Below are 24,169 nucleotides of genomic sequence, written 5' to 3'. Positions count from 1 at the left end.
AAAAGATGAAGATTATATTACTAGTATTGTGCTTTACAGATTCAGTAATACATGATTATATAGTAATAGATTTTCACAATATTGTAACTCATTTGCCACACACTAGCAATAACATATTTCATCTTACTGAACTTTGGCTCATCTCAGTGTTGAATTATTTTTCAGGTGAGCCAGTTGGGTGAGCGGACCAGGCTCACAGATAGAGGGGCCACAGTACTGCCCTATCAGAGAGAATGAGTATATTTTTGGGAGTATTTTGTATAGCTCTCACCAGTTGAGGATATTTGGGGAACAGTTGTATAAGTATATTTTGGGAAACCTGTTAGCACTCTGGTATTGTATATAATTATATATGGATATGTTTATTTGATTTCCGTTTCTCACTTCTTAGGTTGATGATTGGGTTTAATCCAGTGTGGTATCAGAGCATACTAAATGTTATAGTATATATATAAACCCATTTAAATAGCAGGTCGTTACACCTACCTCCTTATAAATAATGTCTCTAAATCTTCAATGCATAAACCACCGTTGCTAACTCTAGTTCATGGGTAGGGTAATTCTTTTCATATTCTTTAAGTTATTGTGAAGCATAAGCCACAACCCTCCCTTGTTGCATCAAAACACACCTGAGCCCTTTATGTGACCTATCACTGTAGATTACGAAACCCTCTTCTCCCAAAGGAATCGTCTAGATTGGTGCAGTGATGAGTCGCTGCTTTAATTCTTGAAAGCTCTGTTCGCATGTATCTTTCTATTCAAATCTTACATTCTTCCTAGTCAATCTGGTCAAATGGCCAGTTTAGAGATTCCCTCCGCATATCGGCGATAGTTACCTGCTAATCCCAAGAAACTTATGATCTCTTGCTCATTTTTCAGTTGTGCCCAGTCCACTACCGCCTCAATCTTACTCAGATTCATAGAAATGCGACCTTTAGATACCACATATTTGAACAATGTTGTTGACTCTACGAGTCTTATCCGGTTTTGATAATGACAAATCACTTGGTATTTGATCTGTGCATTGAGTTTGTGAACAAGACATATATTAAGCTTGCACGGAAGGATAACGAGTCATGGAAGCCATAAAGTAAAACTAACATATCTTGGCAAGATCCATGGAACTCAAAGAGTACGAGAATCAAGATGCAAGCGGTAAAGTTCAAGAACATCTTGGGAATGGGTATTTAGAATTCATGTACTTATATTTTCATATGATTTAATTTGAGGCTCAACATAACTTAAAATGACTTTAGGATTCATGCATTTCATGTATATCATTAGGGGACTTTCATGAACTTAAAAATATTTTTAAAATAATGGAAAATTTGTTTTATAAAAGACCCAAGAAAGAGAGTAAAGCAGATTTTTAAATTAGAAAAGAAAAATTGAGAAAAAGGGCACTTCGGTAGTCAAAACTCAACTTCAGTCGCCTAAAGAATTTTTTCGGTAGCCTGAAGATTAAGTTCAATAGCCTAAAGAATCAATGGTAAAAATAGAATTTGGCAGAGGTACTTCGGTTGCTTGAACTGGAACTTCAGTTGCCTGAAGTCACCACTTTAGGAGCCTGAACTTCACTTTGGTTGCCTAAAGTCGCGGGAAAGTTTAAAATTCAGATTTTTATTAATAGAACTCGCGATCTTTTTTTTTGATCTAACGGTTGAGATCAATCCTAAGGGTAAGACACTATAAATATTGAATATCTAAACCCTAGAACGAAGTTAAGACACACAAGAAAAGAAGAACACATCTTATTGAAAGAGAATAGAGAAACTTGAGCTAATTGATATACGATTGCCTGCACTTCATTCTACTCATCGTCTTTGAGCAAATCAACTCAGAAAATCCGAACGGAACTCACGTATACATTTTGTATTTCATCTTGGTATTGAGGTTTGGTGATTCAAGTTATTTTTTTTTTCAATAGCTTCTCATCTCATCACTTATTATTGAATATCGCTAGAAAAATTGATCTTGAGTGTGCATGTACATATAAAGATTGTTTTTGATAAGATCGTTACTTGAGAAAGTTTTTAGCTACTGGTTGACTAGTTTTTTGATTCAAGAGTATGTATATATATATATATATATATATATATATATATATATATATATATTTCATAGAGCTTATCATTGCAAAATATACTTTGGAATATTTGTTAAGAAGTTGATCTTGAGTGTGCATATAGTAAATCATTTTTGAGAAATTTACCACTTGAGAAGAGCTCTAGTTGTTGATTAAATACTTTTGGTTCAAGTGAGTTTTTTTCCATTCAAAGACTTGATATTTTTAATATTACAAATCCACTCGATTAGATATCCTTGAAGTTCATAAATATATATATTGTTGAAGGATATTTTCTGAAATAGATTACATTAGTTTTTTTATCTTTGGAATACATATCGTATATATATGTACTTGCATATTACAAAGATCGGGTTGTGATTAAATATTTGAAAGAAAGCTTTTTGATATAGATTGATAAAATATTCAAGATAAAGCTTTTAACAAGTTCACATTAGATATATTTGTGCTTTTTTTACCAAGTGAACTAGAACCCTAAAATTCTCCAAAGTGCTTAAATATATCTTTATTTAGGAGATTTGATAAAAAAAAGTATTGTGTGTTGAAGCATAATCATTCATAAAACGATTGTATCATTTCCATACATTCTGAGCTTCAAGTTACATCATATGTTAATGTATTAGGAATTTGAATTGTACTCATCAGCTTTTATTAGAAGCAACATTGAGTGTTTACAAATTTGAGCTTAAATTGTTAACACGGTTCAAGTTGTGAATCGGGTGTGAGGAGGAAGTTGTACCTCTTGTAAGCAGCGAATTAGAAGGACGTTGTACCTCTTGTAAGCAGCAAATTAGGAGGAAACTGTACCTCTTGTAAGCAGCGGAGTAGGAGGGAGTTGTACCTCTTGTAAGCAACGGGTTGTAAAGAAAGCTCCTTCCCAATTTAAGGAGCAGAGATTTTTTAGTGAAATCCTTGAGTGGTTACTGAAGGCAAGGACGTAGACCGAGTTGGCTGAACCTCATAAAAATTGCGTTTGTCTTCTCTCTTCCCTTAACTCTTTACTTTCAGCACTACATTTAAATTGTTCATATTGCATGTGTAGGTTGAATAACATTGCATACAATTAATTGGGAAATAAGAACTCATTGGTAAATTGAATTTGTTTTTGCTATAAATCTCTGAGATTGGTTTGCTAAATATACAAGTAGGGATTAAGTGGTAAATAAATTCAAAGAATTTTAAAATACCCAATTCACCCCCCTCTTGGGATTACACCTAATTCAAAAAATGTGACTTGCTTCAACCAAAATTCGCACTTCTTGAATTTTGCATACAACTTTATTTCTCTCAGTGTCTGTAGAGCTATCCTCAGATGATTCCCATGCTCTTCGGGGCTCCTTGAATATACCAGGATGTCATCAATAAATACTATAACAAGTCGATCTAGATACTGATGGAACACCCTATTCATCAGATCCATGAATACCGCAGGTGCATTCGTTAATCCGAACGGTATAACCAGAAACTCATACTGGGCATACTGAGTCTGGAATGCTATTTTCAAAACATCCTCTGCATTAACCTTTACCTGATGGTACCCGGATCGTAGATCAATCTTTGAGAAAGTTTGAGCCCTTTATAACTGGTCAAACAAATCATTAATTCTTGGAAGCGGGTATTTATTCTTAATCGTCACTTTATTTATCTCTTTATAGTCGTTGCACATTCTCATCGACCCATCCTTCTTTTTCACAAACAATATCGGTGCTCCCCAAGGTGACACACTGAGCCTAATAAATCCCCTGTCTTGCAAATCTTACAACTGTTCTTTTAATTCCTTTAATTATATCGGAGCCATTCTGTACGGAGTCTTAGAGATCGGCGTAATCCCCAGAGGTAAATCAATCCCAAACTCAACTTCTCGATTAGGAGGCAATTATGAGAAATCTTCAAAAAACACATCAGGATAATCCCTCACTATCGATATATCCTCCAACTTTAATTCCCCTTCTGGTGCCTCTTTCACATAGGGTAGATACCCCTGACATCCCCCCAAAAGCAATCACCTTGCCTAAATTGCTGATAATAGTTGCAGGGATGAGCACATGTGTATCCCCACATATCGATATTCCAGTTCCCCTAGAGGTCTGAAAACTACCTCTTTCTTATGGCAGTCGATGCTGGCATAACAAGCAGCTAACCATTCCATCCTCAGAATCATGTCAAACCCATGCATATCCAGAACTACCAGATTAGCAGGTAGCATCCTTCCCTGAATACTAATTAGAACCCGTCTAAGTACCCTACTACACACTGTTATGGTCCCCATCGGTGTAGCCACAGATAAACTAGTATCTAGTGTTTGAACTTCCATCCCACATAATTTAACAAATTCTCAGGTCACAAAGGAATGTGCTGCCCCCGAATCAAATAAAACTACAACTTTATATGACAGAATGTAAACAATACTTGTCACCACGTCGCCTACTGCCTCTGCCTCTCTCGAGGTCAAAGCATATACCCGCGCCGGGGCGGTAATCCTCTGCTAGTCACCTCGAGGTGCTAGATAGTTCCCTCGGTATGATCTGGGAACTGGTGTGACATTCAAAGGTGCTCGACAATCTTACGCCATATGGCCTAGCCGACTGCACCGATAGCAAGTAATCACCCCAGCCCAACACTTTCTAGAATGTCTCATGTAGTACTATGGGCTAGTAGGGAGCGCTGGACTGCCCTAAGGAACTTGGTATTCCCCTACCTGTGGCTAGCCCACACCATGTCTCCTCTGCTGGTCCTGATTAGTGCTCGCCTAAAAACTAGGAGGCATAGGTCTCTTCCTCTGATTCTGTTCTCTCATACCCCTCTATCGACTAGCTTCGGCTATGGTGGCTCTATCCACCAATTCGGAAAAATCTCGTATCTTCAATAGTGCCACCTGCTCATAAAGTTCCTGCCTCAGCCCTCTCTCAAATCTCTGGGCCTTCCTGAATTCATCGGGTATCATGAAGGGAGCAAAACACGACAGTTCCACAAATTTGGCAGCGTACTGTGGCACCGTTAAATGACCCTGCGTTAAATTCAGAAACTCCTCCATCTTGGCATCCCTAACCGAGGAGGGGAAATAGTGGTCGAAGAAAATCTCTTTAAACCTTTCCCAGGTCAAAGCCACTGGTGCTAGCCTCCACTCCTCCAAGAGCCTCACAACAGACCACCAACGTTCGCCCTCCTTTGTCAATCTGAATATGGCATATAGTACTCTTTGCTTATCGGTGCAGTGCAGTACAGTCAGGATCTTTTTCATCTCCTGAATCCAGTTTTCTGCCATGATCAGGTCTGTACTCCCTGAAAAAGTCGGGGGTTTCATCTTGGTAAACTGTTCAATCGTGCAGCCCTAGTATACTGATGGGCCTCCCTGCCCCCTAGAACTCCATGCTATCTCAGCCATGACCTGCTGAGCAACACCGCGTAGGACCTCATCCGAATTGCTGCCACCCATACTCAAGGGCCCCGCATCATCACCACCTCTAGCATGAGCATTGCTATTTCCAGGGTCCATCCTGAAAATAGATTAGTAGCAACTTTAAAATCCTAACATCATAACACGTCTATTACATTTATTTACCTTAGATCCATAACATATCCTCTTATACCACTCACCTTTACATCCTCATTCCTAATTTACGATTCAGTCTTATCTCTCAGAAATAAGAACCAGCAATAGTTTTGTAATGACCCGGAAAATACTGAGATTTAAATATTAAAGAGAGACAAAAATGGAAACATGAACAGAAGGAGGCTGTAGACTTCGTCGACGACATCGCATTTTGGAGATAATAATAATTTCAAGCCAGAACTTGTCGACGAATACAGGGCCTCGTCGACGAGAAAATACCGAAAGGGGTTCTGGGGGCAGCTTGAATTTCGTCAACAAATACAGGACCTCGTCGATGAATTTATTGAAAGATTCGTCGACAAGATGATGTGCCTCGTCGACGAAAGCTGTAGTATAAAAGTGGAAAATCCAGATTTTTGACCATTTTTAACGCTCCTCTCTCTCTCTACGACCCTCTCTCACTTCTCTCTTCATTTCCGGGCCCGTTTTTCGCCGGATCGAAGATCTGAGGCTACCACGAAACTCCTGGCGAAGTTCTTTACAAGTCTGCCAGAGCTGATCATTAGAAAAGTTGGTTTGGATTTCCTCTCAATCTCAGAGTAAGACATTTTATTTAGTATTTGCCTTTCCCTTAATTATAAGAAACGTTGTAGGTAAGAAAATACTGATATTTTGTTCTGGGGGATTGTGTTTTCAGGATGATGAGTTAGGAACCCTCCGGGTATAGAGCCAAAGTTTTATAGGGGTTTTTCAGAGTTAAGGTAAGGGAAATATGCTATTCTAGGAGTTTTCCTAATGCTATCAGAGATTTCATAGACACATATTTATACCAGTTTATTATACAGTTTTTACAGAATATGAATTTAAATTCTTGTGTGGTCTGAGTAGATTTTCATGTGACGAAGAATTTATACAGCTTTTATAAAGTATCATACTATACTGAGTACACGGATATAAATGGTATATATAGTTTATATAGTTTTTCCAGTATATAAGATTACACAGAATGTACAGATATAGATTTATATTCACAGAGAGTATACAGAAAAATGTACATGCATATACAACTTTTATATGAGTAGTTTCATGAAACAAATACACACACACACACACACACACACACACACACATACATGTATACAAATTTATTCAGATTAGTATTATATCACAGTTTTATACAGAACAGTATATACAGAGTTATAGTATGCCACGTTTCCTATTACCATAACATACAGAGTATACAGACAGAGTATATAGACAAATAGACAAAGGTAGCATCAAAATGCTACAGATATAGTATACAGAGATTACAGTATTTACAGTACAGAAAGATAGTGTTATGGCAATTTTGGAAACATGAAGAAAACAATAAAAGAGTATATATGTATATAGTATTAGATCCCTGTGGAAAGATTACAGACAGATACAATACATATATAGAATACAGAGCGCAGTACCGTTGTTAGATACAGATAGAGTGCAACCACATATCTCAGATAGTGTGTGGGTACCGTCAGCCGTGCTCGGAGAGTATGCAGCTCCCCAGTTCATTAGGTGGAGGGGGCCTGTTTGACGAGGTAGTAGCCAGTCCTGAGCTTAGGAGAGGATGCATTTTGGCTGGGCTGAGGTAGTGTAGAGTATATTGACTTATCTGGAGGGCCGACTAGATGAAGTCTCGCCTATGGGCCGCACAACCCTATTATAAGGGGTCAAATCATGACGTACAGAGTCCTAGGGATAAAGCACAAATATGTATATGTATACAGTTTTACAGTATATAATGAGTATAGTATGATATTGTCATAATGAAAAGTAGATAAATACAGACGATACAATATGTTTTAAATTGAGAAAGAAAGATATACTTTACAGATTATTTGTTATATTACAGTTCAGTTATTATGTAAAAGTATCCTTAACTTTGTTGCCACACACTAGTAATAGCATATTTCCACTTATTGAGCGTCGACTCACCCCATTACTTTAACAGTTTTCAGGTGAGCCAGATAGGCGAGTAGATCAGGCTCGCGAATAGAGAGTGTTCTGATTACCCTGGTTATAGGGTGAGTTTTTGACAGAATTGTGTATATTTTTGGGTAGATGATGTTGGAGAGGTATTTTGTATGGTTATGGTCTATATATACTAGATTCTGGTATTGTATAGTAAATATGTGAATGGTTATATGATTCCGTTGTTTAGGTATGGATGTTGATACACAGATATATATATATATATATATATAATGGTAAGAATTTTGAGGTCGTTACAAGTTTACCATGACTTTCCTGAAATCATGACCCCAGGAAAATCACGGAAACCACTACGGAATTTCCTACATCCAAGCAGTGAGACAGAACCCTAAATTCTAATCTTAATCCTCCCCAAAATCCATTCCTATACTCAGGTCTTGTTATCCGCCGTATCCTAAAGTCTGCAGAACCTAGGAACCTAGGCTCTGATACCAAACAGTGATGCTTCGTTTTTTTTCCAACCAATTACCTATGATACCATAATAATAAATATAAAGACAATCGAGTTAACCCGGACCCAAAATGGGGTACTGGGAATACATTTGTCCACACACGTACTTTATTTATGTAGCGAAAAACATATCACGTTTAAACTTTATTTACAACACCATAGTACTACATGTCTCCAAAATATACACATAATCCCCAAAAATAAGTCAACTACTAATTCAAGGTTTATACACCCTTAATCGTGTTTTTCAAAATAATCTCACATACCCTGCACTATAGGGTGACGAATCCTCTATCTCGGACCTCGCTCTGCCTGACGTTTCGAATTTCCTGAAATATTTAAGATCTATGGAATGAGACACCTCTCAGTAAGTGAGAATAAATTATGATCAGTGTGTGGTAATGAGTTTCAATGTATTATATCATGTTTATAAAAATATTAATTTAACTAAGGTATCATAAGAATCCGTACTCATATCCATAACATATATGTATATTTGTAACCATATACTTTTTCGGAAATATAATCATGTTCAATATATATTTCAGTATACAAAGTATCATATATATCAAAGTACTAACATATGAGTGCATCTCGTCTACAATGAGGTGACCCGTTCATATCATCGTTATGTAATAACCCCACATAACTGAATTGTGCGACTCGAAGGCAGGACTTAACTCTGGTTGGCCTACCAGGCTAAGTCAGAATACCTCGTCTGTAGTACGATCGACCCACCGCAGCCTGGTTCGGACCCAGGGGCAGTCAACATCTCTTTGAAGACTCAATCGACTTCTAATACCTACACGCTCCCCGAGCTGTGTGGTTGTACTCATTTAATCACTAGCAATGGTACCGTGCTCTCATATCATTAGTCAATTAGGTTCTTATTTCTATCACTCATTTTTACATAAAAATCTATTTTCCCAAAAGTTTTCATTTCTCATAAACATGCCCAAGCACGTGAGTATCCATGTGTAACATATCTCGTTTGTAACTCATGGCTGTTCATCATATCAGTAATTAAAAAAATATCGCATCTGTGTCTATCTCAAATCATCATATCATATCTCATAAAAATCATGTTTGTTTAAATCTTATATCAACATAACTTTTTAAAGCATATTTGTTCATATCTCATCATAAACCCCATTCAACATATAAATATTCACAGACTCATTTTTTAGTAATTCACAATCATTTCTCATGTCATACAGATTTTCAATAATATTTAACCATGTAATAATTTATCCAATAATATGTTGGATATTTCCAAACTACCATTTCATATATATTTATACTTGACAAGTCAGAAAATTCACACACACACAAACACACACACAGATATATATATATATATGTATATATATATATATATTATTCACATCATACTTTAATTTAATCAATTAATTTTTAGAAATTCCTGACATGATTTAAATCCATTTACCTGACTTACTGAAAGGCCTGCTAACAATTCTAAATCCTACGTTTGCGGCGTTCGAAACTTAAAACCCTGAAATTCACATTTCCCCAAACCAATCAATTCAACTCTCTAGAATAATAATTATTTTAATATTTCCTAGACCCACATACTCCCAATATCAAATTAAACTTTAAAAATAATTAACGGATATATTTCCACTATCTTACCCTAACCTTGTAGTGGTGCTTAGGAAATCCAAATTAAAAATTTGCTCCGGCCAACATGACGAAAATCAAACCTAGGATCCTGTGGTGGTGTCTGATCGTCAATTTGAGGAAAAATTGATGAAAGAGTGTGAGATTACATTACCTTAGGAGTGGTGCCTACGTTGCTATTATGACAAATCCACTTTGATTAAAATGTCGGTGACGGAGAATAGAACCTTGGAGTACCTTCTATTTTTCGATCGGCGCCTGTTTGACTAAAGAAATCGAGGAGAGAAAGAGGGAGTTGAATGGAGGAGTAGGAGTAGTGAAGAAAGAAAAAAAAATATATTCAGGGGGTGCATCTCGACTTCTCTAGAAAACCAAACCAGCGCCTGAAGCTTCTTTGCTTTAGGATACCCTTTTAGGTTATATATAATATATTATATTATAATATTATATTATTATAATATATATTATATTAATTAATTAATTAACTATTTTTTTGGAATCACTACAAAAAATATGAAATCAACAGACGATGATGGTCGCCTAACTCATTAGGCAAAGGTTGTCCATCATTAAACGATAAAACTAATAAACATTGGGCAAGCATGTCACTTATAATAATTTAGACCTTTAATGTTATTTATAATTAGGTTTGAAATGTTTTATAAACTTCGTTTGTTATTAGGATTTATTATTTTGAATTTATACTTGTAACCATAAAATTAATGTAGGTTTGACCCTAAAAGAATATAAATACATGTAATGCTTATTGTAAAGGTTTCTTCAACTCAATTCAACAAACATCGTGTAAAAGCCTAACGCGAAATAGGCCCAGTGACTTTTACCCTCTTAACTTCTTATCTATTTTTCTTTCACATTTTTCTCCCATTAGTCTCTCCCCACTCTACCTCTCCTTATCTTTTTTTCTCCCTCCTACGATCTACGATTCTATCATTATCCTTATACTTTTAATGAAAATTGACATAACAGGTACATTCACAAGCAATCCAACATCTACCCATTTAAATCACACCACCCCTTAAAGGTGTTTGATTTTTTATCAAACAATTTGTCTTGGCCTCCTCGGCATTGGAGCTAAGGCACTCCTCGCCCTTATTTTTATCAAGCGGCATCAAACCTTAGGTTGGGTCATTCTCCGATTTTGTTTTGTTTTGTTTTTTTTTTTTTTTGGGGGATCAAGGTGCCCCTTCATTATTTCTCCTAATTAATCTTGAATTATATGCGTCAAGATGTCCTTCATCTTTTTTACTACATAATCAATTGATAAAACTTTTTTTTACATATTAATAACATTCAATTTTTTAAATTTCTAATCCTAGAATAAATTTTTTTAAATGCTATTTAATATAAAGGAAACACCAGATACACACGTGTAACCTTGTACCTTGATGGCCGAATGAATGAATAGCATCACTCTTACCTCAGATCTTATTTAATACGAAAAAATTACATTATTCAAAGATTTGTTGCACGTCCAAACGCACCGAAAAGACGTGTGGCACATCGGAGATTCTGATAACACCGAACCGGAGAGCACCCCCAACCGATCCAGTCCCGGCCATTGCACCGGCCGTCGTTGACGACTAACTGCACGCGCCATCTCAGCGCTTGAACGACTTCAAAGAATTATTCGCCCTTTCCCGCTTCGCTCCCGTCTACTTGCCCTCTGATTTGAGCGTGCAAGACACGCTCATACGAGGGCTCTTCGTACCCTCTCCCTCGGGTCTTCAATACGCGTGCAGACCACGCCTCTTCGGTGCACCCAACCGCCTCCTATCATTTCCGCAATTGTTGCCGTACACCGCTAAGATAAGGAGAGAGAAAGTAGAGAGAGAGAGGGGGAAAAAGGAGGTGAGAGAGAGGATTCGATCGTGAAAAGTTCTGGATTTCGAACTCACTGTTCCTGTGAAAGCTCCTGGAGAGAGAGAGAGAGAGAGAGATTGGATCGAGAAGAGGTATGGAATACAAGACGCGACTGTTCTTGTAAGTCTTTAGCTTCTCGATTTGTTTTTTGGAAAACCCTAATTCTGTCGTCTATACGGTGAAATTGGGGTTTTTTTTTGTTCGCTGACGAATCTCTTTGCGACAAGACCTTGGTTTTATATTGATTGGGTTTTTTGAAGTTTTAAGGCTTGAGAACGAATTGAATTAGGGTTTTTGAGGTACATGTATGGCTTCGGGGCCTATAGTGGGGGAAGGCGGTGGAGGAGGAGGTGACGGGGCTAGAGAGAAGCAGAGATGGGCAGAGAGCAAGGTTTACACACGAAAGGCTTTCAAAGGTCCCAAAAAAAATAGCACCACCGCCACTGCCACCGCCACCGCCACTGCCTCCACCACCACCGCAACCACCAACAACAACAACAAGTGCAACCACATCACCGACAATAACAATAAAGACAATAACAACAACAGCACTAATGTAGCCCAACCGCCTCAAACCCTAATTTCAGAGGATGCGAATTCATCTCAGCGACTACTCACAGCTCGATTGGATGCTGCTTCTGATGATTCTTCAAGTCTTAATCGTGCACAAACTGCAGTTCCTAGCTCTCGGGATCTGCCATCTGGGAACGGTGCGGTGAACCAGCAGGGACTTCAGAGGTTAGATAATCAAATTAAGATTAGTTTGTCATCAAAGTCAAAGCAGGAAATGCGGGAGCTTAGGAGGAAGCTTGAGAATGAGCTCGATATGGTTAGAAATTTAGTGAAGAAAATTGAAGCTAAAGAGGCGCAGAGTAATTCTGGGTTTAGTCATTCACATAAGCCAGTAGCTGTTAATGATGGCGCTGATAATGGTGGAGCAAAGAGGGTTCACTCAGAGGTGGCTTCTGTGGGTCCCCTTGAGCCTAGCAGGCCTTTCCATCAGCTTAATATGTCAGTCATAGAGAATAGTCAGGGAGTGAGTGATAATGTGGAGAAAGAGAAGAGGACGCCAAAGGCAAATCAGTTCTACAGGAATTCAGAGTTCCTTCTTGGAAAGGAGAAGTTCCCACCAGCAGAAAGTAACAAGAAGTCGAAATCAAATGGAAAGAAGCATGGAGGGGGTGAAATGGGATTTGGGTTTTGGATGGGCAAGTATTTCAAGAGTTGCAGTTCTTTGCTAGAGAGATTGATGAAGCACAAGCATGGATGGGTGTTCAATAGCCCTGTTGATGTAGAGGGCCTTGGGCTGCATGACTATTTCAGCATCATTAAGCATCCAATGGATTTGGGCACTGTGAAATCTAGGTTGAATAAGAATTGGTACAAGTCCCCTAGAGAATTTGCAGAGGATGTGAGACTAACATTTCACAATGCTATGACATATAACCCGAAAGGTCAAGATGTTCATGTAATGGCAGAGCAGTTATTAAAGATATTTGAGGACAGGTGGGCCATTATAGAGACTGATTATAATCGGGAGTTGAGGATAGCAATGGAATATGAAGTGGGTCTTCCAACACCTACGTCGAGAAAGACTCTTCCTGTGCTCCCCCTGCCTCCGTCGCATGAAATGAGAAGGATCCTGGATAGATCAGAATCAATGACACACTCCATTGATCCCAAACCAAAATCCATGAGCTTTGCTCACTCTGGAAGGACCCCAGCTCCCAAGAAGCCAAAGGCAAAGGATCCCCACAAGAGGGATATGACGTATGAGGAGAAGCAAAAACTCAGCACAAACCTGCAGAATTTACCTTCAGAAAAGCTTGACAATATTGTGCAGATTATCAAGAAGAGGAATTCAGCGCTCTGTCAACATGATGACGAAATTGAAGTGGACATTGATAGTGTTGATGCAGAGACTCTCTGGGAACTTGATAGGTTTGTAACAAATTACAGGAAAAGTTTGAGTAAGAACAAGAGAAAAGCTGAACTTGCTGTTCAAGCAAGAGCAGCAGCTGTGCAAAGTGTTCAGGAAACGGTAAGGGCTGGAATAAATTTTACCAACAATCTTGTTCTGTTTTTCTGGAAGAATTTTTGCAGCAATTCATTTTTTATTATGTATTTGCAGAACCCCATCTCTGTTGCTGTAGAGGCTCCAAAAGAAAATAAAACAGGTAATGGGTTTAATAGAATGAGAATTCATGACTGTTTAGTTGGTGACAACAAGATATAAAATACAACAGTGAACTGAAACATGCTTATTTTGAAAGCAGATGATAAGAATGTGCCCCATTCGTCACCTGTTCAAGCAGGAAAGCAGGCAGATAACGCGAGTGGGTCAAGTTCATCAAGCAGCTCTAGCAGTGATTCTGGATCCTCTTCAAGTGGTACTGTTATAAATACTTTAAATTTGTTTGCAGATGTAAATCATGGTTGTTTATTTAATATCATTGCTCTGAGCTTTAATGATGCTAGCTAACACATATTTGGTTGAAGCTAAGATCTTCTATGCTCTCATATTTATGCATTGTTACAGATTCTGAAAGTGAAAGTTCCTCGGCTGATGGATCTGATGCAGGGCATTCACCTAGTACTTAAGGACGTTAGCTTCAGGTAGGCTTATCTAATCCCAGAATTTTGGTACACAGTTCATGTAGTTTTTTGTTTTGTTCTGTTCTGTTCACGTTTTCTCCCATATGACCTGTTCTGAGCTCGTGCATCAATTTTTGGCTATCCTTGTTATTGCACTAGTGTTCTTGTTGCATCTTTTTTTTTTTTTCGGGTTAGAACTAATATATTAGCGTATAAGAAGGATTATGTTCCATGCAACTCATATATTTGAACTATTTACAATGTATTCCTATCCTTGTGTTTAATCCAGTCATGTCTAGCATGGGTTTGCCTTCTATCTTTGCAACTACCCTGTTCTTTGATATAAAGGAAGAAATTTAATAGAACAAAACAGAAGATTCAAGTAGCAGAACAGCTGATAAAGGCATCCTGCAAGCAAATATAGAATGCACAAGAAGCAGCAACTGTAAACCAAACACAACCACAAGATTAATGAAGCAAAACTCTCCAAGCAACTGCCCTGATTTTGCCCATGCTATTCTCTCTTCTTGTCTCTGTGCATGTGTATTGTGTTAGGCTCATAGCTTAAAGAAAACAATGATGGGTGGTGTATCAAATATAAGTGCATTAAACAATATAGGATAACGGCATCCATTTGGTGGAATTCAAATTACCTTCAAGTTGTGACAATGTTGTAACATTTCCAGATCACATAACCATAAACTCCATGGCACCTTTGGACTAGGAGAAATAACTATTTTTACCTGTCATCAAAATAAAATATGGAGGCAGGGTTATTCATTGTGGTATATTGTAGTGACAGTGGGGCAGAATGTAAGCAAGTGCATTGATATTTTGTAATCTAAATCTAAATCAACAAAGTTGAAAGGGATCTATCAAGGTCTTCATCAAAGTCCTTGTCTTCATCAAACTCATCTATAGTAGGAGTTTTTCCACTTATAAATTCCTCCTCTCCCACTTCAACATCATCATCTTCCTCAATTGTGACCAATGTTTGCCTCTTGCCTTTGTCTTGAGTGCCTAGATATTCAATAAAGCTATAGGTTAGGAGTTAGGAGAAATGGAGAATTATAAATTAGTAGATTCAAAAATGACTATTGATATGTACCTACTCAAGTTCTCACAATAATCACTAATCTTCCTTTTGCTAGGAATTATAAAATGCGAGCTACCAGAAGCTTGTGTTGCTTGAGCATTATCTCCTTCGAAAGCTACCACGGGCAAAGCTCTAATAGCATCAACTTCGAAGAGATTTTCATCATCTAACCAAGAACTATCTTTTGGGAGGATAGGTTCTTCCTTCTCGGTGATCCAGTCATCATCTGAAGCTTCATCCTCCACCAATATTGGATCGTAATTTTGTCATCTTCTTAGAGCTCTCTCCCTCAGTTTGGTGTTGTACTTAACATAAACTAGATTATTCAATCTCTTGTGCTCTTATCTATTCCTCTTTTTCATATGAATCTACAATTGAGTTTAAGCCATTTATATTTTTAGATATTAGAAGATATTTTCATAATTGAGTGAAATGATAATAACATGGCATTTGTAAGTACTAAGAACCTGCTCAAATGTGCTCCAATTCTTCTTACATCCACTAGCACTACATCTTAGGCTAAGAAACTGAATAGCGAATTTCGTCAATTTTGGGGTTTTTGTCCCAAAATGCTTCCACCAATCAGCTACAAAAGAAGGAACACATATCTAAGTTCTAAGTCATAAGAAGAAACAAGGATAGAATACTACTAATTAACTATTTTTTATTGAAGTATTATTTTTACTTGGGTTTCTCGACATTCTAGAGTCAATAGCCACTCAAGTCCCAAATTCCCCTTATGCATTCTTATCAAACAAATCCAATTGGATGTCTGCAGCTAGCCTCTCCTCATATCTCAACATTCTATCCATGCATTAAAATAATCCTTTCTTCACTTCTTCACTATCAGGGAAGTTCTTTATAATGCAATTGGGGATTTAGATAATATCCCACAGCATGTAAAGGGTGATGAAGTTGTGGAGTCCATCTATTATCTATTTTTCTCCAAATGGGTCTCTACTTCTTCGCATTTCTAGAAAAAAATTGCAGCAATTTTTTTCCTTTGCCAAATCCATCAACTCATAGATAAACCCCATGGCTGGTTTTTCCTCATAATCAACTTCCCCTAGGACACACACAAGAGGGACAACACTCTTGATAACATAAGCCACGTGAGGCCAAAAGTGTTGGTCAAATAAAACAATTGAGCGAGTCCTCATACCTTCATGCATTTTTGCATATGTAGGAGTGCACCACATCTCCGGAGAGAAAATAGATTGAAGACCTCACTTTTGTTTGTAAATGCTTTGTAGTGTCAAAAATGCACTAGCAAAGTGTGTCACTGCAAGGCGGATGAGTTCTTTGTTGTTGGTGAAATGCTTCCTCATCATTGCAAGTTCGGGAGAATGATTATAAATAAATTTCACAACTTGCTTAGCCTTTAGGGTTGTGGTTGCATGGATCTTCAATTTTGCAATATCCCCCAACATGAGATCCGAACAATGTGCAGCACATGGAGTCCAATACAACTTCTCCCTCTTTTCCATAAGCTTCTTTCCACCATTTATCATGTTCTTCACATTATCAGTTATCATCTACACAACATTCTTCTCATCAACTTTCTCAACCACCTCATCCATACACTTAAACATTAAATCACCATTTTTTATAGAACAGAAGGATCAATGGATTTTAAAAACCATGTACTAGTAGAACTATTTACAAGGAAATTAATCAAGACCCTTGAAAACCCCATTAGTCCATCCATCAATCATGATAGAACATCCTTATTTCTTCCAAGCTTTTTTGTGCTCTTTCAACATGCCATCGATGTCTTTGACTTCATCTTTAAGGATCCATGTCTTCATCTCTTGCATAGATAGAGGCTTGAAACCTGACCCATAATTAGCAATACCATCCACCATAACTCGCCAATATACGTCATCCATCAAATGAATGGTAGAGCATTGTTGAACACACAACGAACAACTTTACTAACACTTCATTTCTCTCTTTCTTCTTCCATTTTGAGTTTAGAGTGACTTGTTTGGTCAGTGAAAATGCAAACTTATCCATTGGACCTCTAGCCTTGGGATTAAGGCCACTCCCCACTATTCTATTGCTCAAGATCTCCAACTGATGGAGAAGTAGCTCGTTGAGTCCTTCCTCTTGGATCCATCCCAATCTCTTCAAGAAGATAATTTCTTTTGCACTTCTCTTCTTGGAGATTTTCAAGAGTGATCTTGCACTCATCTCTCATGTTTTGAGGAGCTAGGTTTCATTCCCTTCCTTGTAGCAGCCAAATGATGTTTAAATCTTCTGACAGTCCCACTACAAGTTTGATCACAAAATTTGCATTTATAGTATTTTTCTCCATCAACTTCTTTTATGTATTTCCAAACGAAATCTTTTTTTCTACCCCTTTGATTCACCTTCAGACATGTTTTTGTTTATTGGATAGGAACAATCAGTAGCTGCAGCAGGAAATTAAAACTGAAAATTGAAAAATGAAGTGGAAATTGAAAACAAATCAAAACCAGCTACAACTCACCTTGACTTTTCGAGACACTAGCAGAGAGTCTCCTAAGAGTCTTGATGAACAACATTGGAGAGAGAGAGTCAAATACTCAAATCAGTTTGACGAGAGACCTTAGTCTGAGAGTAGACCTCGAAGCAGAGAGGCTGTAGGGGGTCGTGAAGAGACACGAGAGGCTGTAGAGGGTCATTGGAGAGAGATGAGAGGCCCGAATGGGTCGTCAGAGAGAGATGAGACGTAGGACATAGATGAGAGGTTGAAAGGGGTCATCGAGTCGTTGGAGAGAGACGAGAAGTCGGTGGAGTCGTTGAAGATAGACGCAAGCTTGGAAGAAAAAAGATCGTTGTCGAGAGAGGGGGGGTTTGACGTTCATCAAAGTCCTAACAGTTCTTTTTGTTTGGTTTTTTTTTTGTTTAAAATATTTTAAATATCAGTCTACTCCCAAAAGGTAATTGCCTTCCCATCTAAGGCGTAAAAAGTGCGCCTTTTTTCCTAAGGCGTATGCTTTCTCTCTTAAGGTGTACGTATTTTAGGAATTGTGCCTTTCAAGTTATGCCTTAGGGCGTTGTATGCTCAAAACGCATCAAGATGCGCGCCTCACGAAGGCCTTTTAAAACATTGGTATTTCTATGAAAGGTCTCCATTTGTTTATTTATGTTTGATTTTTAGCTAGCTGAGGTTACTTCCCCCTCTAATGTTGTGACACCTATAGGCTATAGGTTAACTTGGTTTCTACAGTTGGTGGCATCCACACCAGATGCTCACATATGGTGGTCTTGAAGTTCTCACATATGGTGGCCAATCTTGAAAAAAGGACCTCGCATATTGATGGCTTTATGGTTGCCATATAAATTAAACATTTGTTAATCTTCTTTTAGCTGCCCCCAAACCCAACAAATGAACTTCAGTAAATATCTTACAGACTTCTACAAATAAAAAATGGCCATGCATCCTCCACCACATAGGTCTTTGCCTTATTGCCCATGTCTTGTATTGTAATAGTACATCCAGGCAATTTGGATGATAAACTATATTTTATAAGTCATTATTCAGCCAAATTACAAGAAATTGTGCAAAATTATTCCTTGTCCACATTCTCATGACTGCTCTCAATTGAAGGGTTGAAGGTGCACTCCAATAGATTAACCAACTCCTCCTCTTGTCATTGAAAATTTTAAAGAAATGAAAACCTGAAAATAGAACCCTCTTCTTAAGAAATGAATGAAGAGACTTGAGCAGTATGAAGAAATGAAATTGAGAGGAGTCGAAGAAAAGCAGCCAAGGGAACATTCTCAACTCAAATGTCATTCTATAAACAAAAAGATGAGCCATCCCCAAATTTATAAAAAGGGGGAAACTTTGTGTCCAGTTAAGGTTCAAAAGGGAATCTTCAACCATTTACCTGCAAGTGAAATGTTTTTAGGCGTCAAATTTCCAAGATTCAGCCTTTAGATTTAGGTCAACTCCTCTTCTGATGCCCGTTGTGTCTTAGTTCTTTCCACACACAGTCGGTCCCTAGTGTGGGCGAAGGAGGTGGGCTGCGTTGGGCAGCTACTGGCATAAAACTTATTGGATCTGTATGAAATGAATGTTTGCCTTAAAGAAACTAAGAGGGTAGGGAAAAAAGTTAGATAAATTGAAAAATCAAGTACTTTGATACATAGAGAAAGAAACAAAAGAATTGGGTACTGTTGATTCTAGATAGCAACCTTAAAGGTAAGTTGTAGACATTAAGAGTAGGAGATAGAATCATAAAAATAAAGATGGTCTTAGGGCAGGATATGATAAATGTCATTTGTGCTTATGCTCCTCAAATAGGCATAGTGGCTTAACAGAAAACCATAAATGGCAATTTTGGGAAGATACAGATGATATTATAAAAGGGATATCCTAGAATGAAAAAATGTTTGTAGAAGTGAATTTGAATGATAACATTGGAAAGGACAATAAATGTCATGAGATGATACGTGGAGGACATGCATATAGTGGTAGAAAATGAGTTTGGTGATATGATCTTAGAGTTTGCTATGTATTTAATTGTAATAGTGAATACATGTTTTAAGAAGAACAATTAATAACCTTCGAGTGGAAAAACTAAAAGGCAAATAGATTTTTTTGTTAACTGGGAGGGTTAGATTCTTTATTATGTAAGGATTGTGAAGTGCTAGGCAATCTTATTGTATGCACTAAGAAATGGAAGAGAAAGGGTAATATACATAAATATAAGAGAACTGCACACAATTTCATTGATTTAGAGAAAAGCCTATGATAAGGCACCTAAAAAAGTTATAGGATGGGTTTTAGAAGAAAAGAGAGTTTGTAGTAGGTATATAGATGTCATTCAATATATATAGGACAGAGTAATGACTAGTGTTAGAACTATATGTGGAAAGCTTAGGGAGTTTCTAATATCATAGGTGTTTACAAGGGTTTAAGTCCTCTTTTTGCAATATTGATAGGTGAGCTTACTATGAATATCCAAAATGAGTTTCTAGTGTACGTTGTTTGCTAATGATCTTGTCTTGATTGATGAAACAAACTTAAACTTGATGATCAAGAAATTATTGGCACCAATAGATATTGATACCTTGGATGTGTCATGCAAGCTGAAGGAGAAATTGAAGATGTAATGCATAGAGTTAAAGCAGGTTGGGTAATGAGAAACTGCTTTGGGCGTGTTGTGTAATCAATTAAAAGGGAAGTTGCACAGACTGGCTGTAGGAGTTATGTTATATGGATAAGAATGTTGAGCAGTTAAGAAACAATGCACACTAAAAGTAAAAGTTTTCAAATTGAGAATGCGAAGGTGAATGAGTGGTATAACTCCAAAAAATTAAATTAAGGGACGAACACAATCTTGGTAAGTTAGTCGTAGCACTTGTAGAAGATAAGATATGGAAGGGTGGTTAAGATGGTGATGGTTTGGCACTCGCAATGTAGTGTAACGCACTAGAGAAGAGTGAGCTGGTTAATGTTATTGGCAGTAGGAGGGGTAGGGGTGGACCTAAACCTAGAATAACTTGGATTGAGATAGTTGGGATTTGGCAACTGTCTAATTGTTAGGATTTTGCCTTAGATTGTTCAGAATTGTGGACAAGGATTCATGTACCCGACCCACCTAGTGAGACTTAGGCTTGGTTGTTGCGATGGTGGTTGTCGTTCTTGTTGTAGCATTAGTTTTAGGTTGACTTACAATCATCCAAGTAACCAAATGATTTCTCTTCCCATTTTTAGTGCCCAAAAATCCTTTCTGCCAAAGCTGCAAGAATCCGGAACAAATATATAGAATGAAGAGGAATGTTATAAAGACAAGAAGGGTGAGCTGCCCAAAAAGAAATCTACCTAGGATTACCTTAGAAGAAAAAAGAAATAGGAGAAAGGCTAGGCAACTCTCTTTAACCAGCTATCCTACTAAAGACAGTTGCCCCCTTGGAGACAAATTGATCCCCTGCTGCCATGTGTTTACCATATTAATGTTTAAATTGACAGCACCTAAAACAATCTCCAGCTATCCTACCAAAATAACTTGCCCCTCTTGTCCCTCTGAGGGGCAAATCGATCCCTGCAACCTTGCTCTTAGCCATATGATTCTTTGAACTAGACATTACCTAAAAAATCTCCTGTCACCAATGAAGGGAAAAAATGGTATTATCAGCAAATTGTAAATGAGAGACCTCCACCCCCCCTGGTACCAACCCCAAGGCCCTGAATAATGCGTGATTTGTCAGTATGCCCCACCATTTTACCTCATACAACAGTCACTGTTGTGAACAAAAATAGGGGAAAGCACAAAACCTTGTTTTAGCCCCCTGATGTAGAGTAGTAAGGATTGTCTGGGTGTTTTTTTTTTTTTTTGGGGGGGGGGGGGGGGTTGGAATGAACCATGAAGGGAAGAATAAGAAAAAGGAAGGAGAAACTGCACCTAGAGGGAGGGAAGAGAGGTAGAGAGCACATATCTGATTTCAAGATTTTCTCTCTCCTCAGAGTATACAAGCAAAGTACTTACATGCTATAATGATAAATCTAAAATGAATAATTAAAAAATAATCCGAAAGGATGGTTTTAAATTGCAGCTGTGACTGTTGTCTATTGCTGCTTATGTAAATACTTCTTGGGGTCCTGATACCTTTATGACAACTAAATTGGAGTGAACAAAAAAATCACATCTGTAGCAGCTGTTAAGGGACTGATACATCCGCTACAGGATTGTCATGGGATTTATTTTTTATTTTTAATACCTTTCTTCTCATTGTCTCTCATTTTTGCTTTCATAAATCAATCTCAATTAGCTATGTGAAGATGGGGTGAAAATTATAATAAATATGATAGTGATTCAAAGTTATTTATCTTTTGTAATATTCACAAAATCTGCATTATTTAACAATTTGATATGAATTAAATTATTTAAATTGATAATAGTTATAATCGATATATCATTTTCTATATTGTTCAACTTCAACATTCTTTTCTTTTCTAGTTCTTGTCTTGTTCAAGTTGTTAATATCTTATTTTTTTTAATGATAAATTTTATAATTAGAATATTGTAATTTTAAATTTTAGGTTATAGTCTAATCTGTTGATCCAAATTTATTAGATTTTTGTCACTTTAACTAATAAAGTAATTCAACTTGTTTAATTTCTTGTATGTTTTCTGTGTGTAATATATTAATGGATTATTTCATATTGCATGCTAATTAATTTTATTTCATTAATTTATTTATCACACACGACTAATGAAAGTTATTTTTTTTTTTCCTGCTGGTAGTAATTTAAGACCTATGTAAAATTTATTACTATACTAAACAATGGTAATAATTTGATTTAAAAGATACATAATGCATTAAAAAATCTTTTTTTACACAGGTTTAGGTCTTAAAACATGCAAATATATAGATAAAGTTGTGTATACTTCAAATGTATTCATGAACATCACAACTGTTTCCCACTATGTTACACTGGCTTCTTCTTTTTTCTGCGTAACTGTTACATTATGCCACCCACTACTGCTACGATGCTACTGAAAACCATGCTCAAAATTATCTAACATATTCAAAACAACCCTAAACTAACCAAACTCCTAGAATATCTAGATTTAGTGATTTAAAGCAGAATCCTAATTTTTAAATCTTCAGAATATGGTCATCCATCAACTGGCATGAGACAATATTATTCTAGATGTGTAAATTGGTAGAGAAGGGTTCATGTTGTTGACCCCACCTAGCGGGACTTCAGGCTTGGTGGTGGTGGTGGTAGACTGGTAGTGGCCTCTATCAAACTACCTTTGTTAGAGAAGCTTGATCGTGGCCTTTACAATTGTGAAACAAGATCTGGTCACCATGAGCCAGTTTGTGAGGCAGAAAGCAGTTGTCCGTGCACAGACACATAGCTTACTGAATCAGTTGCCCTTCTATGTGGGCAGCTGTGTGACTATAATATATAATATATCCACAAGCTATTCCACATTTCATTTTGTCCATTTTCAACTGGCACGCAAATACCCAACCCCAGTAAAGTTGATAAGTGGAGAATTAGTGAAATTAACCTCAAGATACCCAACCCCAATAAAGTTGATAAGTGGGAATCAACACACTTTGGAAGATGAATCATGGCTTGGAACCTATTTGTCATAGGCTTCACACAGATTCAACAGTTTCAAATTCCAAAAAGCTCTTACCTTGAATTTGTATTTTTACATTTGAACTCCGCTGCCTGTTCCTTGGACTCTTCTAGAACCACTTTTTGTACCATTACCTTTGCTTGCTCTTCAAATATTTAATTGTGTGATCGACTTTTTTTTGTGCTTCCTTTTGGGCTCATTTGTTTTTTTTTTTTTTTCAAGTAGTTTTTTATTAGATATTCAGGACTGGGAAGGGGTTCTCATGTAATTGAGATATCCTCCACCTCTTGTATTTTTCTTTCCTTTCTCTTAATGAACTTTTTCTATATAAAAAAAAATCTCTACACAATCAATGGAGCTTTCGTTTTCACATTGATATTCCACAACAGCAGTGATTTCAGCATCACTTGCAGCCTTAGTTGTCAAATCGAGATTCAAATCATGAATCAAAATTCCAATTTTGGGAGTTGAGAATCGAATTGAATTGTAAGATCTGATATAAATTTCCAAAACCAATTCTAGATGACATGCATATATTAATATATGAGCCACCAGGAAAATAGTAAAATACATTTAAATTTTGACAGTAAAAAAATCATTTTTCATGTGTATGCTTTTCTTAGACAAATTAAAAGTAAGGGAATGAGTTGAGAAAATATTAATAAAAAAATGAACTATACGCTGTTTAAGGTAAGGAACCAAGAAAAAATAATAAAAAACTGAATTTTTGGTATTTATCAACAAT

At 37.0% G+C, this 24,169-nt stretch overlaps 2 protein-coding genes across 7 annotated transcripts in view; one reads left to right on the top strand and one right to left on the bottom strand.

Moving 5' to 3' along the window:
* Window positions 1-4,889: 4,889 nt before the first annotated feature.
* Window positions 4,890-5,351, bottom strand: LOC131148212 (uncharacterized). Its single transcript, XM_058097940.1, has one exon. The coding sequence runs from the start codon at window positions 5,349-5,351 to the stop codon at window positions 4,890-4,892; it is 462 nt and encodes a 153-aa protein (XP_057953923.1).
* A 5,890-nt stretch (window positions 5,352-11,241) lies between these two features.
* Window positions 11,242-24,169, top strand: part of LOC131148790 (transcription factor GTE4) — a 41,666-nt gene continuing 28,738 nt past the window's right edge. For all 6 annotated transcript variants that reach the window (XR_009135064.1, XM_058098712.1, XM_058098711.1 and 3 more), the window contains exons 1-4: window positions 11,242-13,681; window positions 13,772-13,817; window positions 13,917-14,030; window positions 14,180-14,256. Coding sequence is in view for 5 of the 6 variants with exons in the window: in XM_058098712.1 (XP_057954695.1) it covers window positions 11,948-13,681; window positions 13,772-13,817; window positions 13,917-14,030; window positions 14,180-14,241 (1,956 nt within the window). In the remaining variant the exon portion in view is untranslated. The remainder of the gene's footprint in view (window positions 13,682-13,771; window positions 13,818-13,916; window positions 14,031-14,179; window positions 14,257-24,169) is intronic.

Source organism: Malania oleifera, chromosome 2 (genome assembly GCF_029873635.1).
Source record: "Malania oleifera isolate guangnan ecotype guangnan chromosome 2, ASM2987363v1, whole genome shotgun sequence".
Lineage (NCBI taxonomy): Eukaryota > Viridiplantae > Streptophyta > Magnoliopsida > Santalales > Ximeniaceae > Malania > Malania oleifera.
The sequence above is the reverse complement of the archived record's forward strand: the minus strand, read 5'-3'. Positions and strand labels throughout refer to the sequence as shown.

Excerpts from the sequence above, each read along its gene's own strand:
- LOC131148212 (XM_058097940.1), bottom strand. The coding sequence starts at position 5,351 with ATGGCAGAAAACTGGATTCAGGAGATGAAAAAGATCCTGACTGTACTG.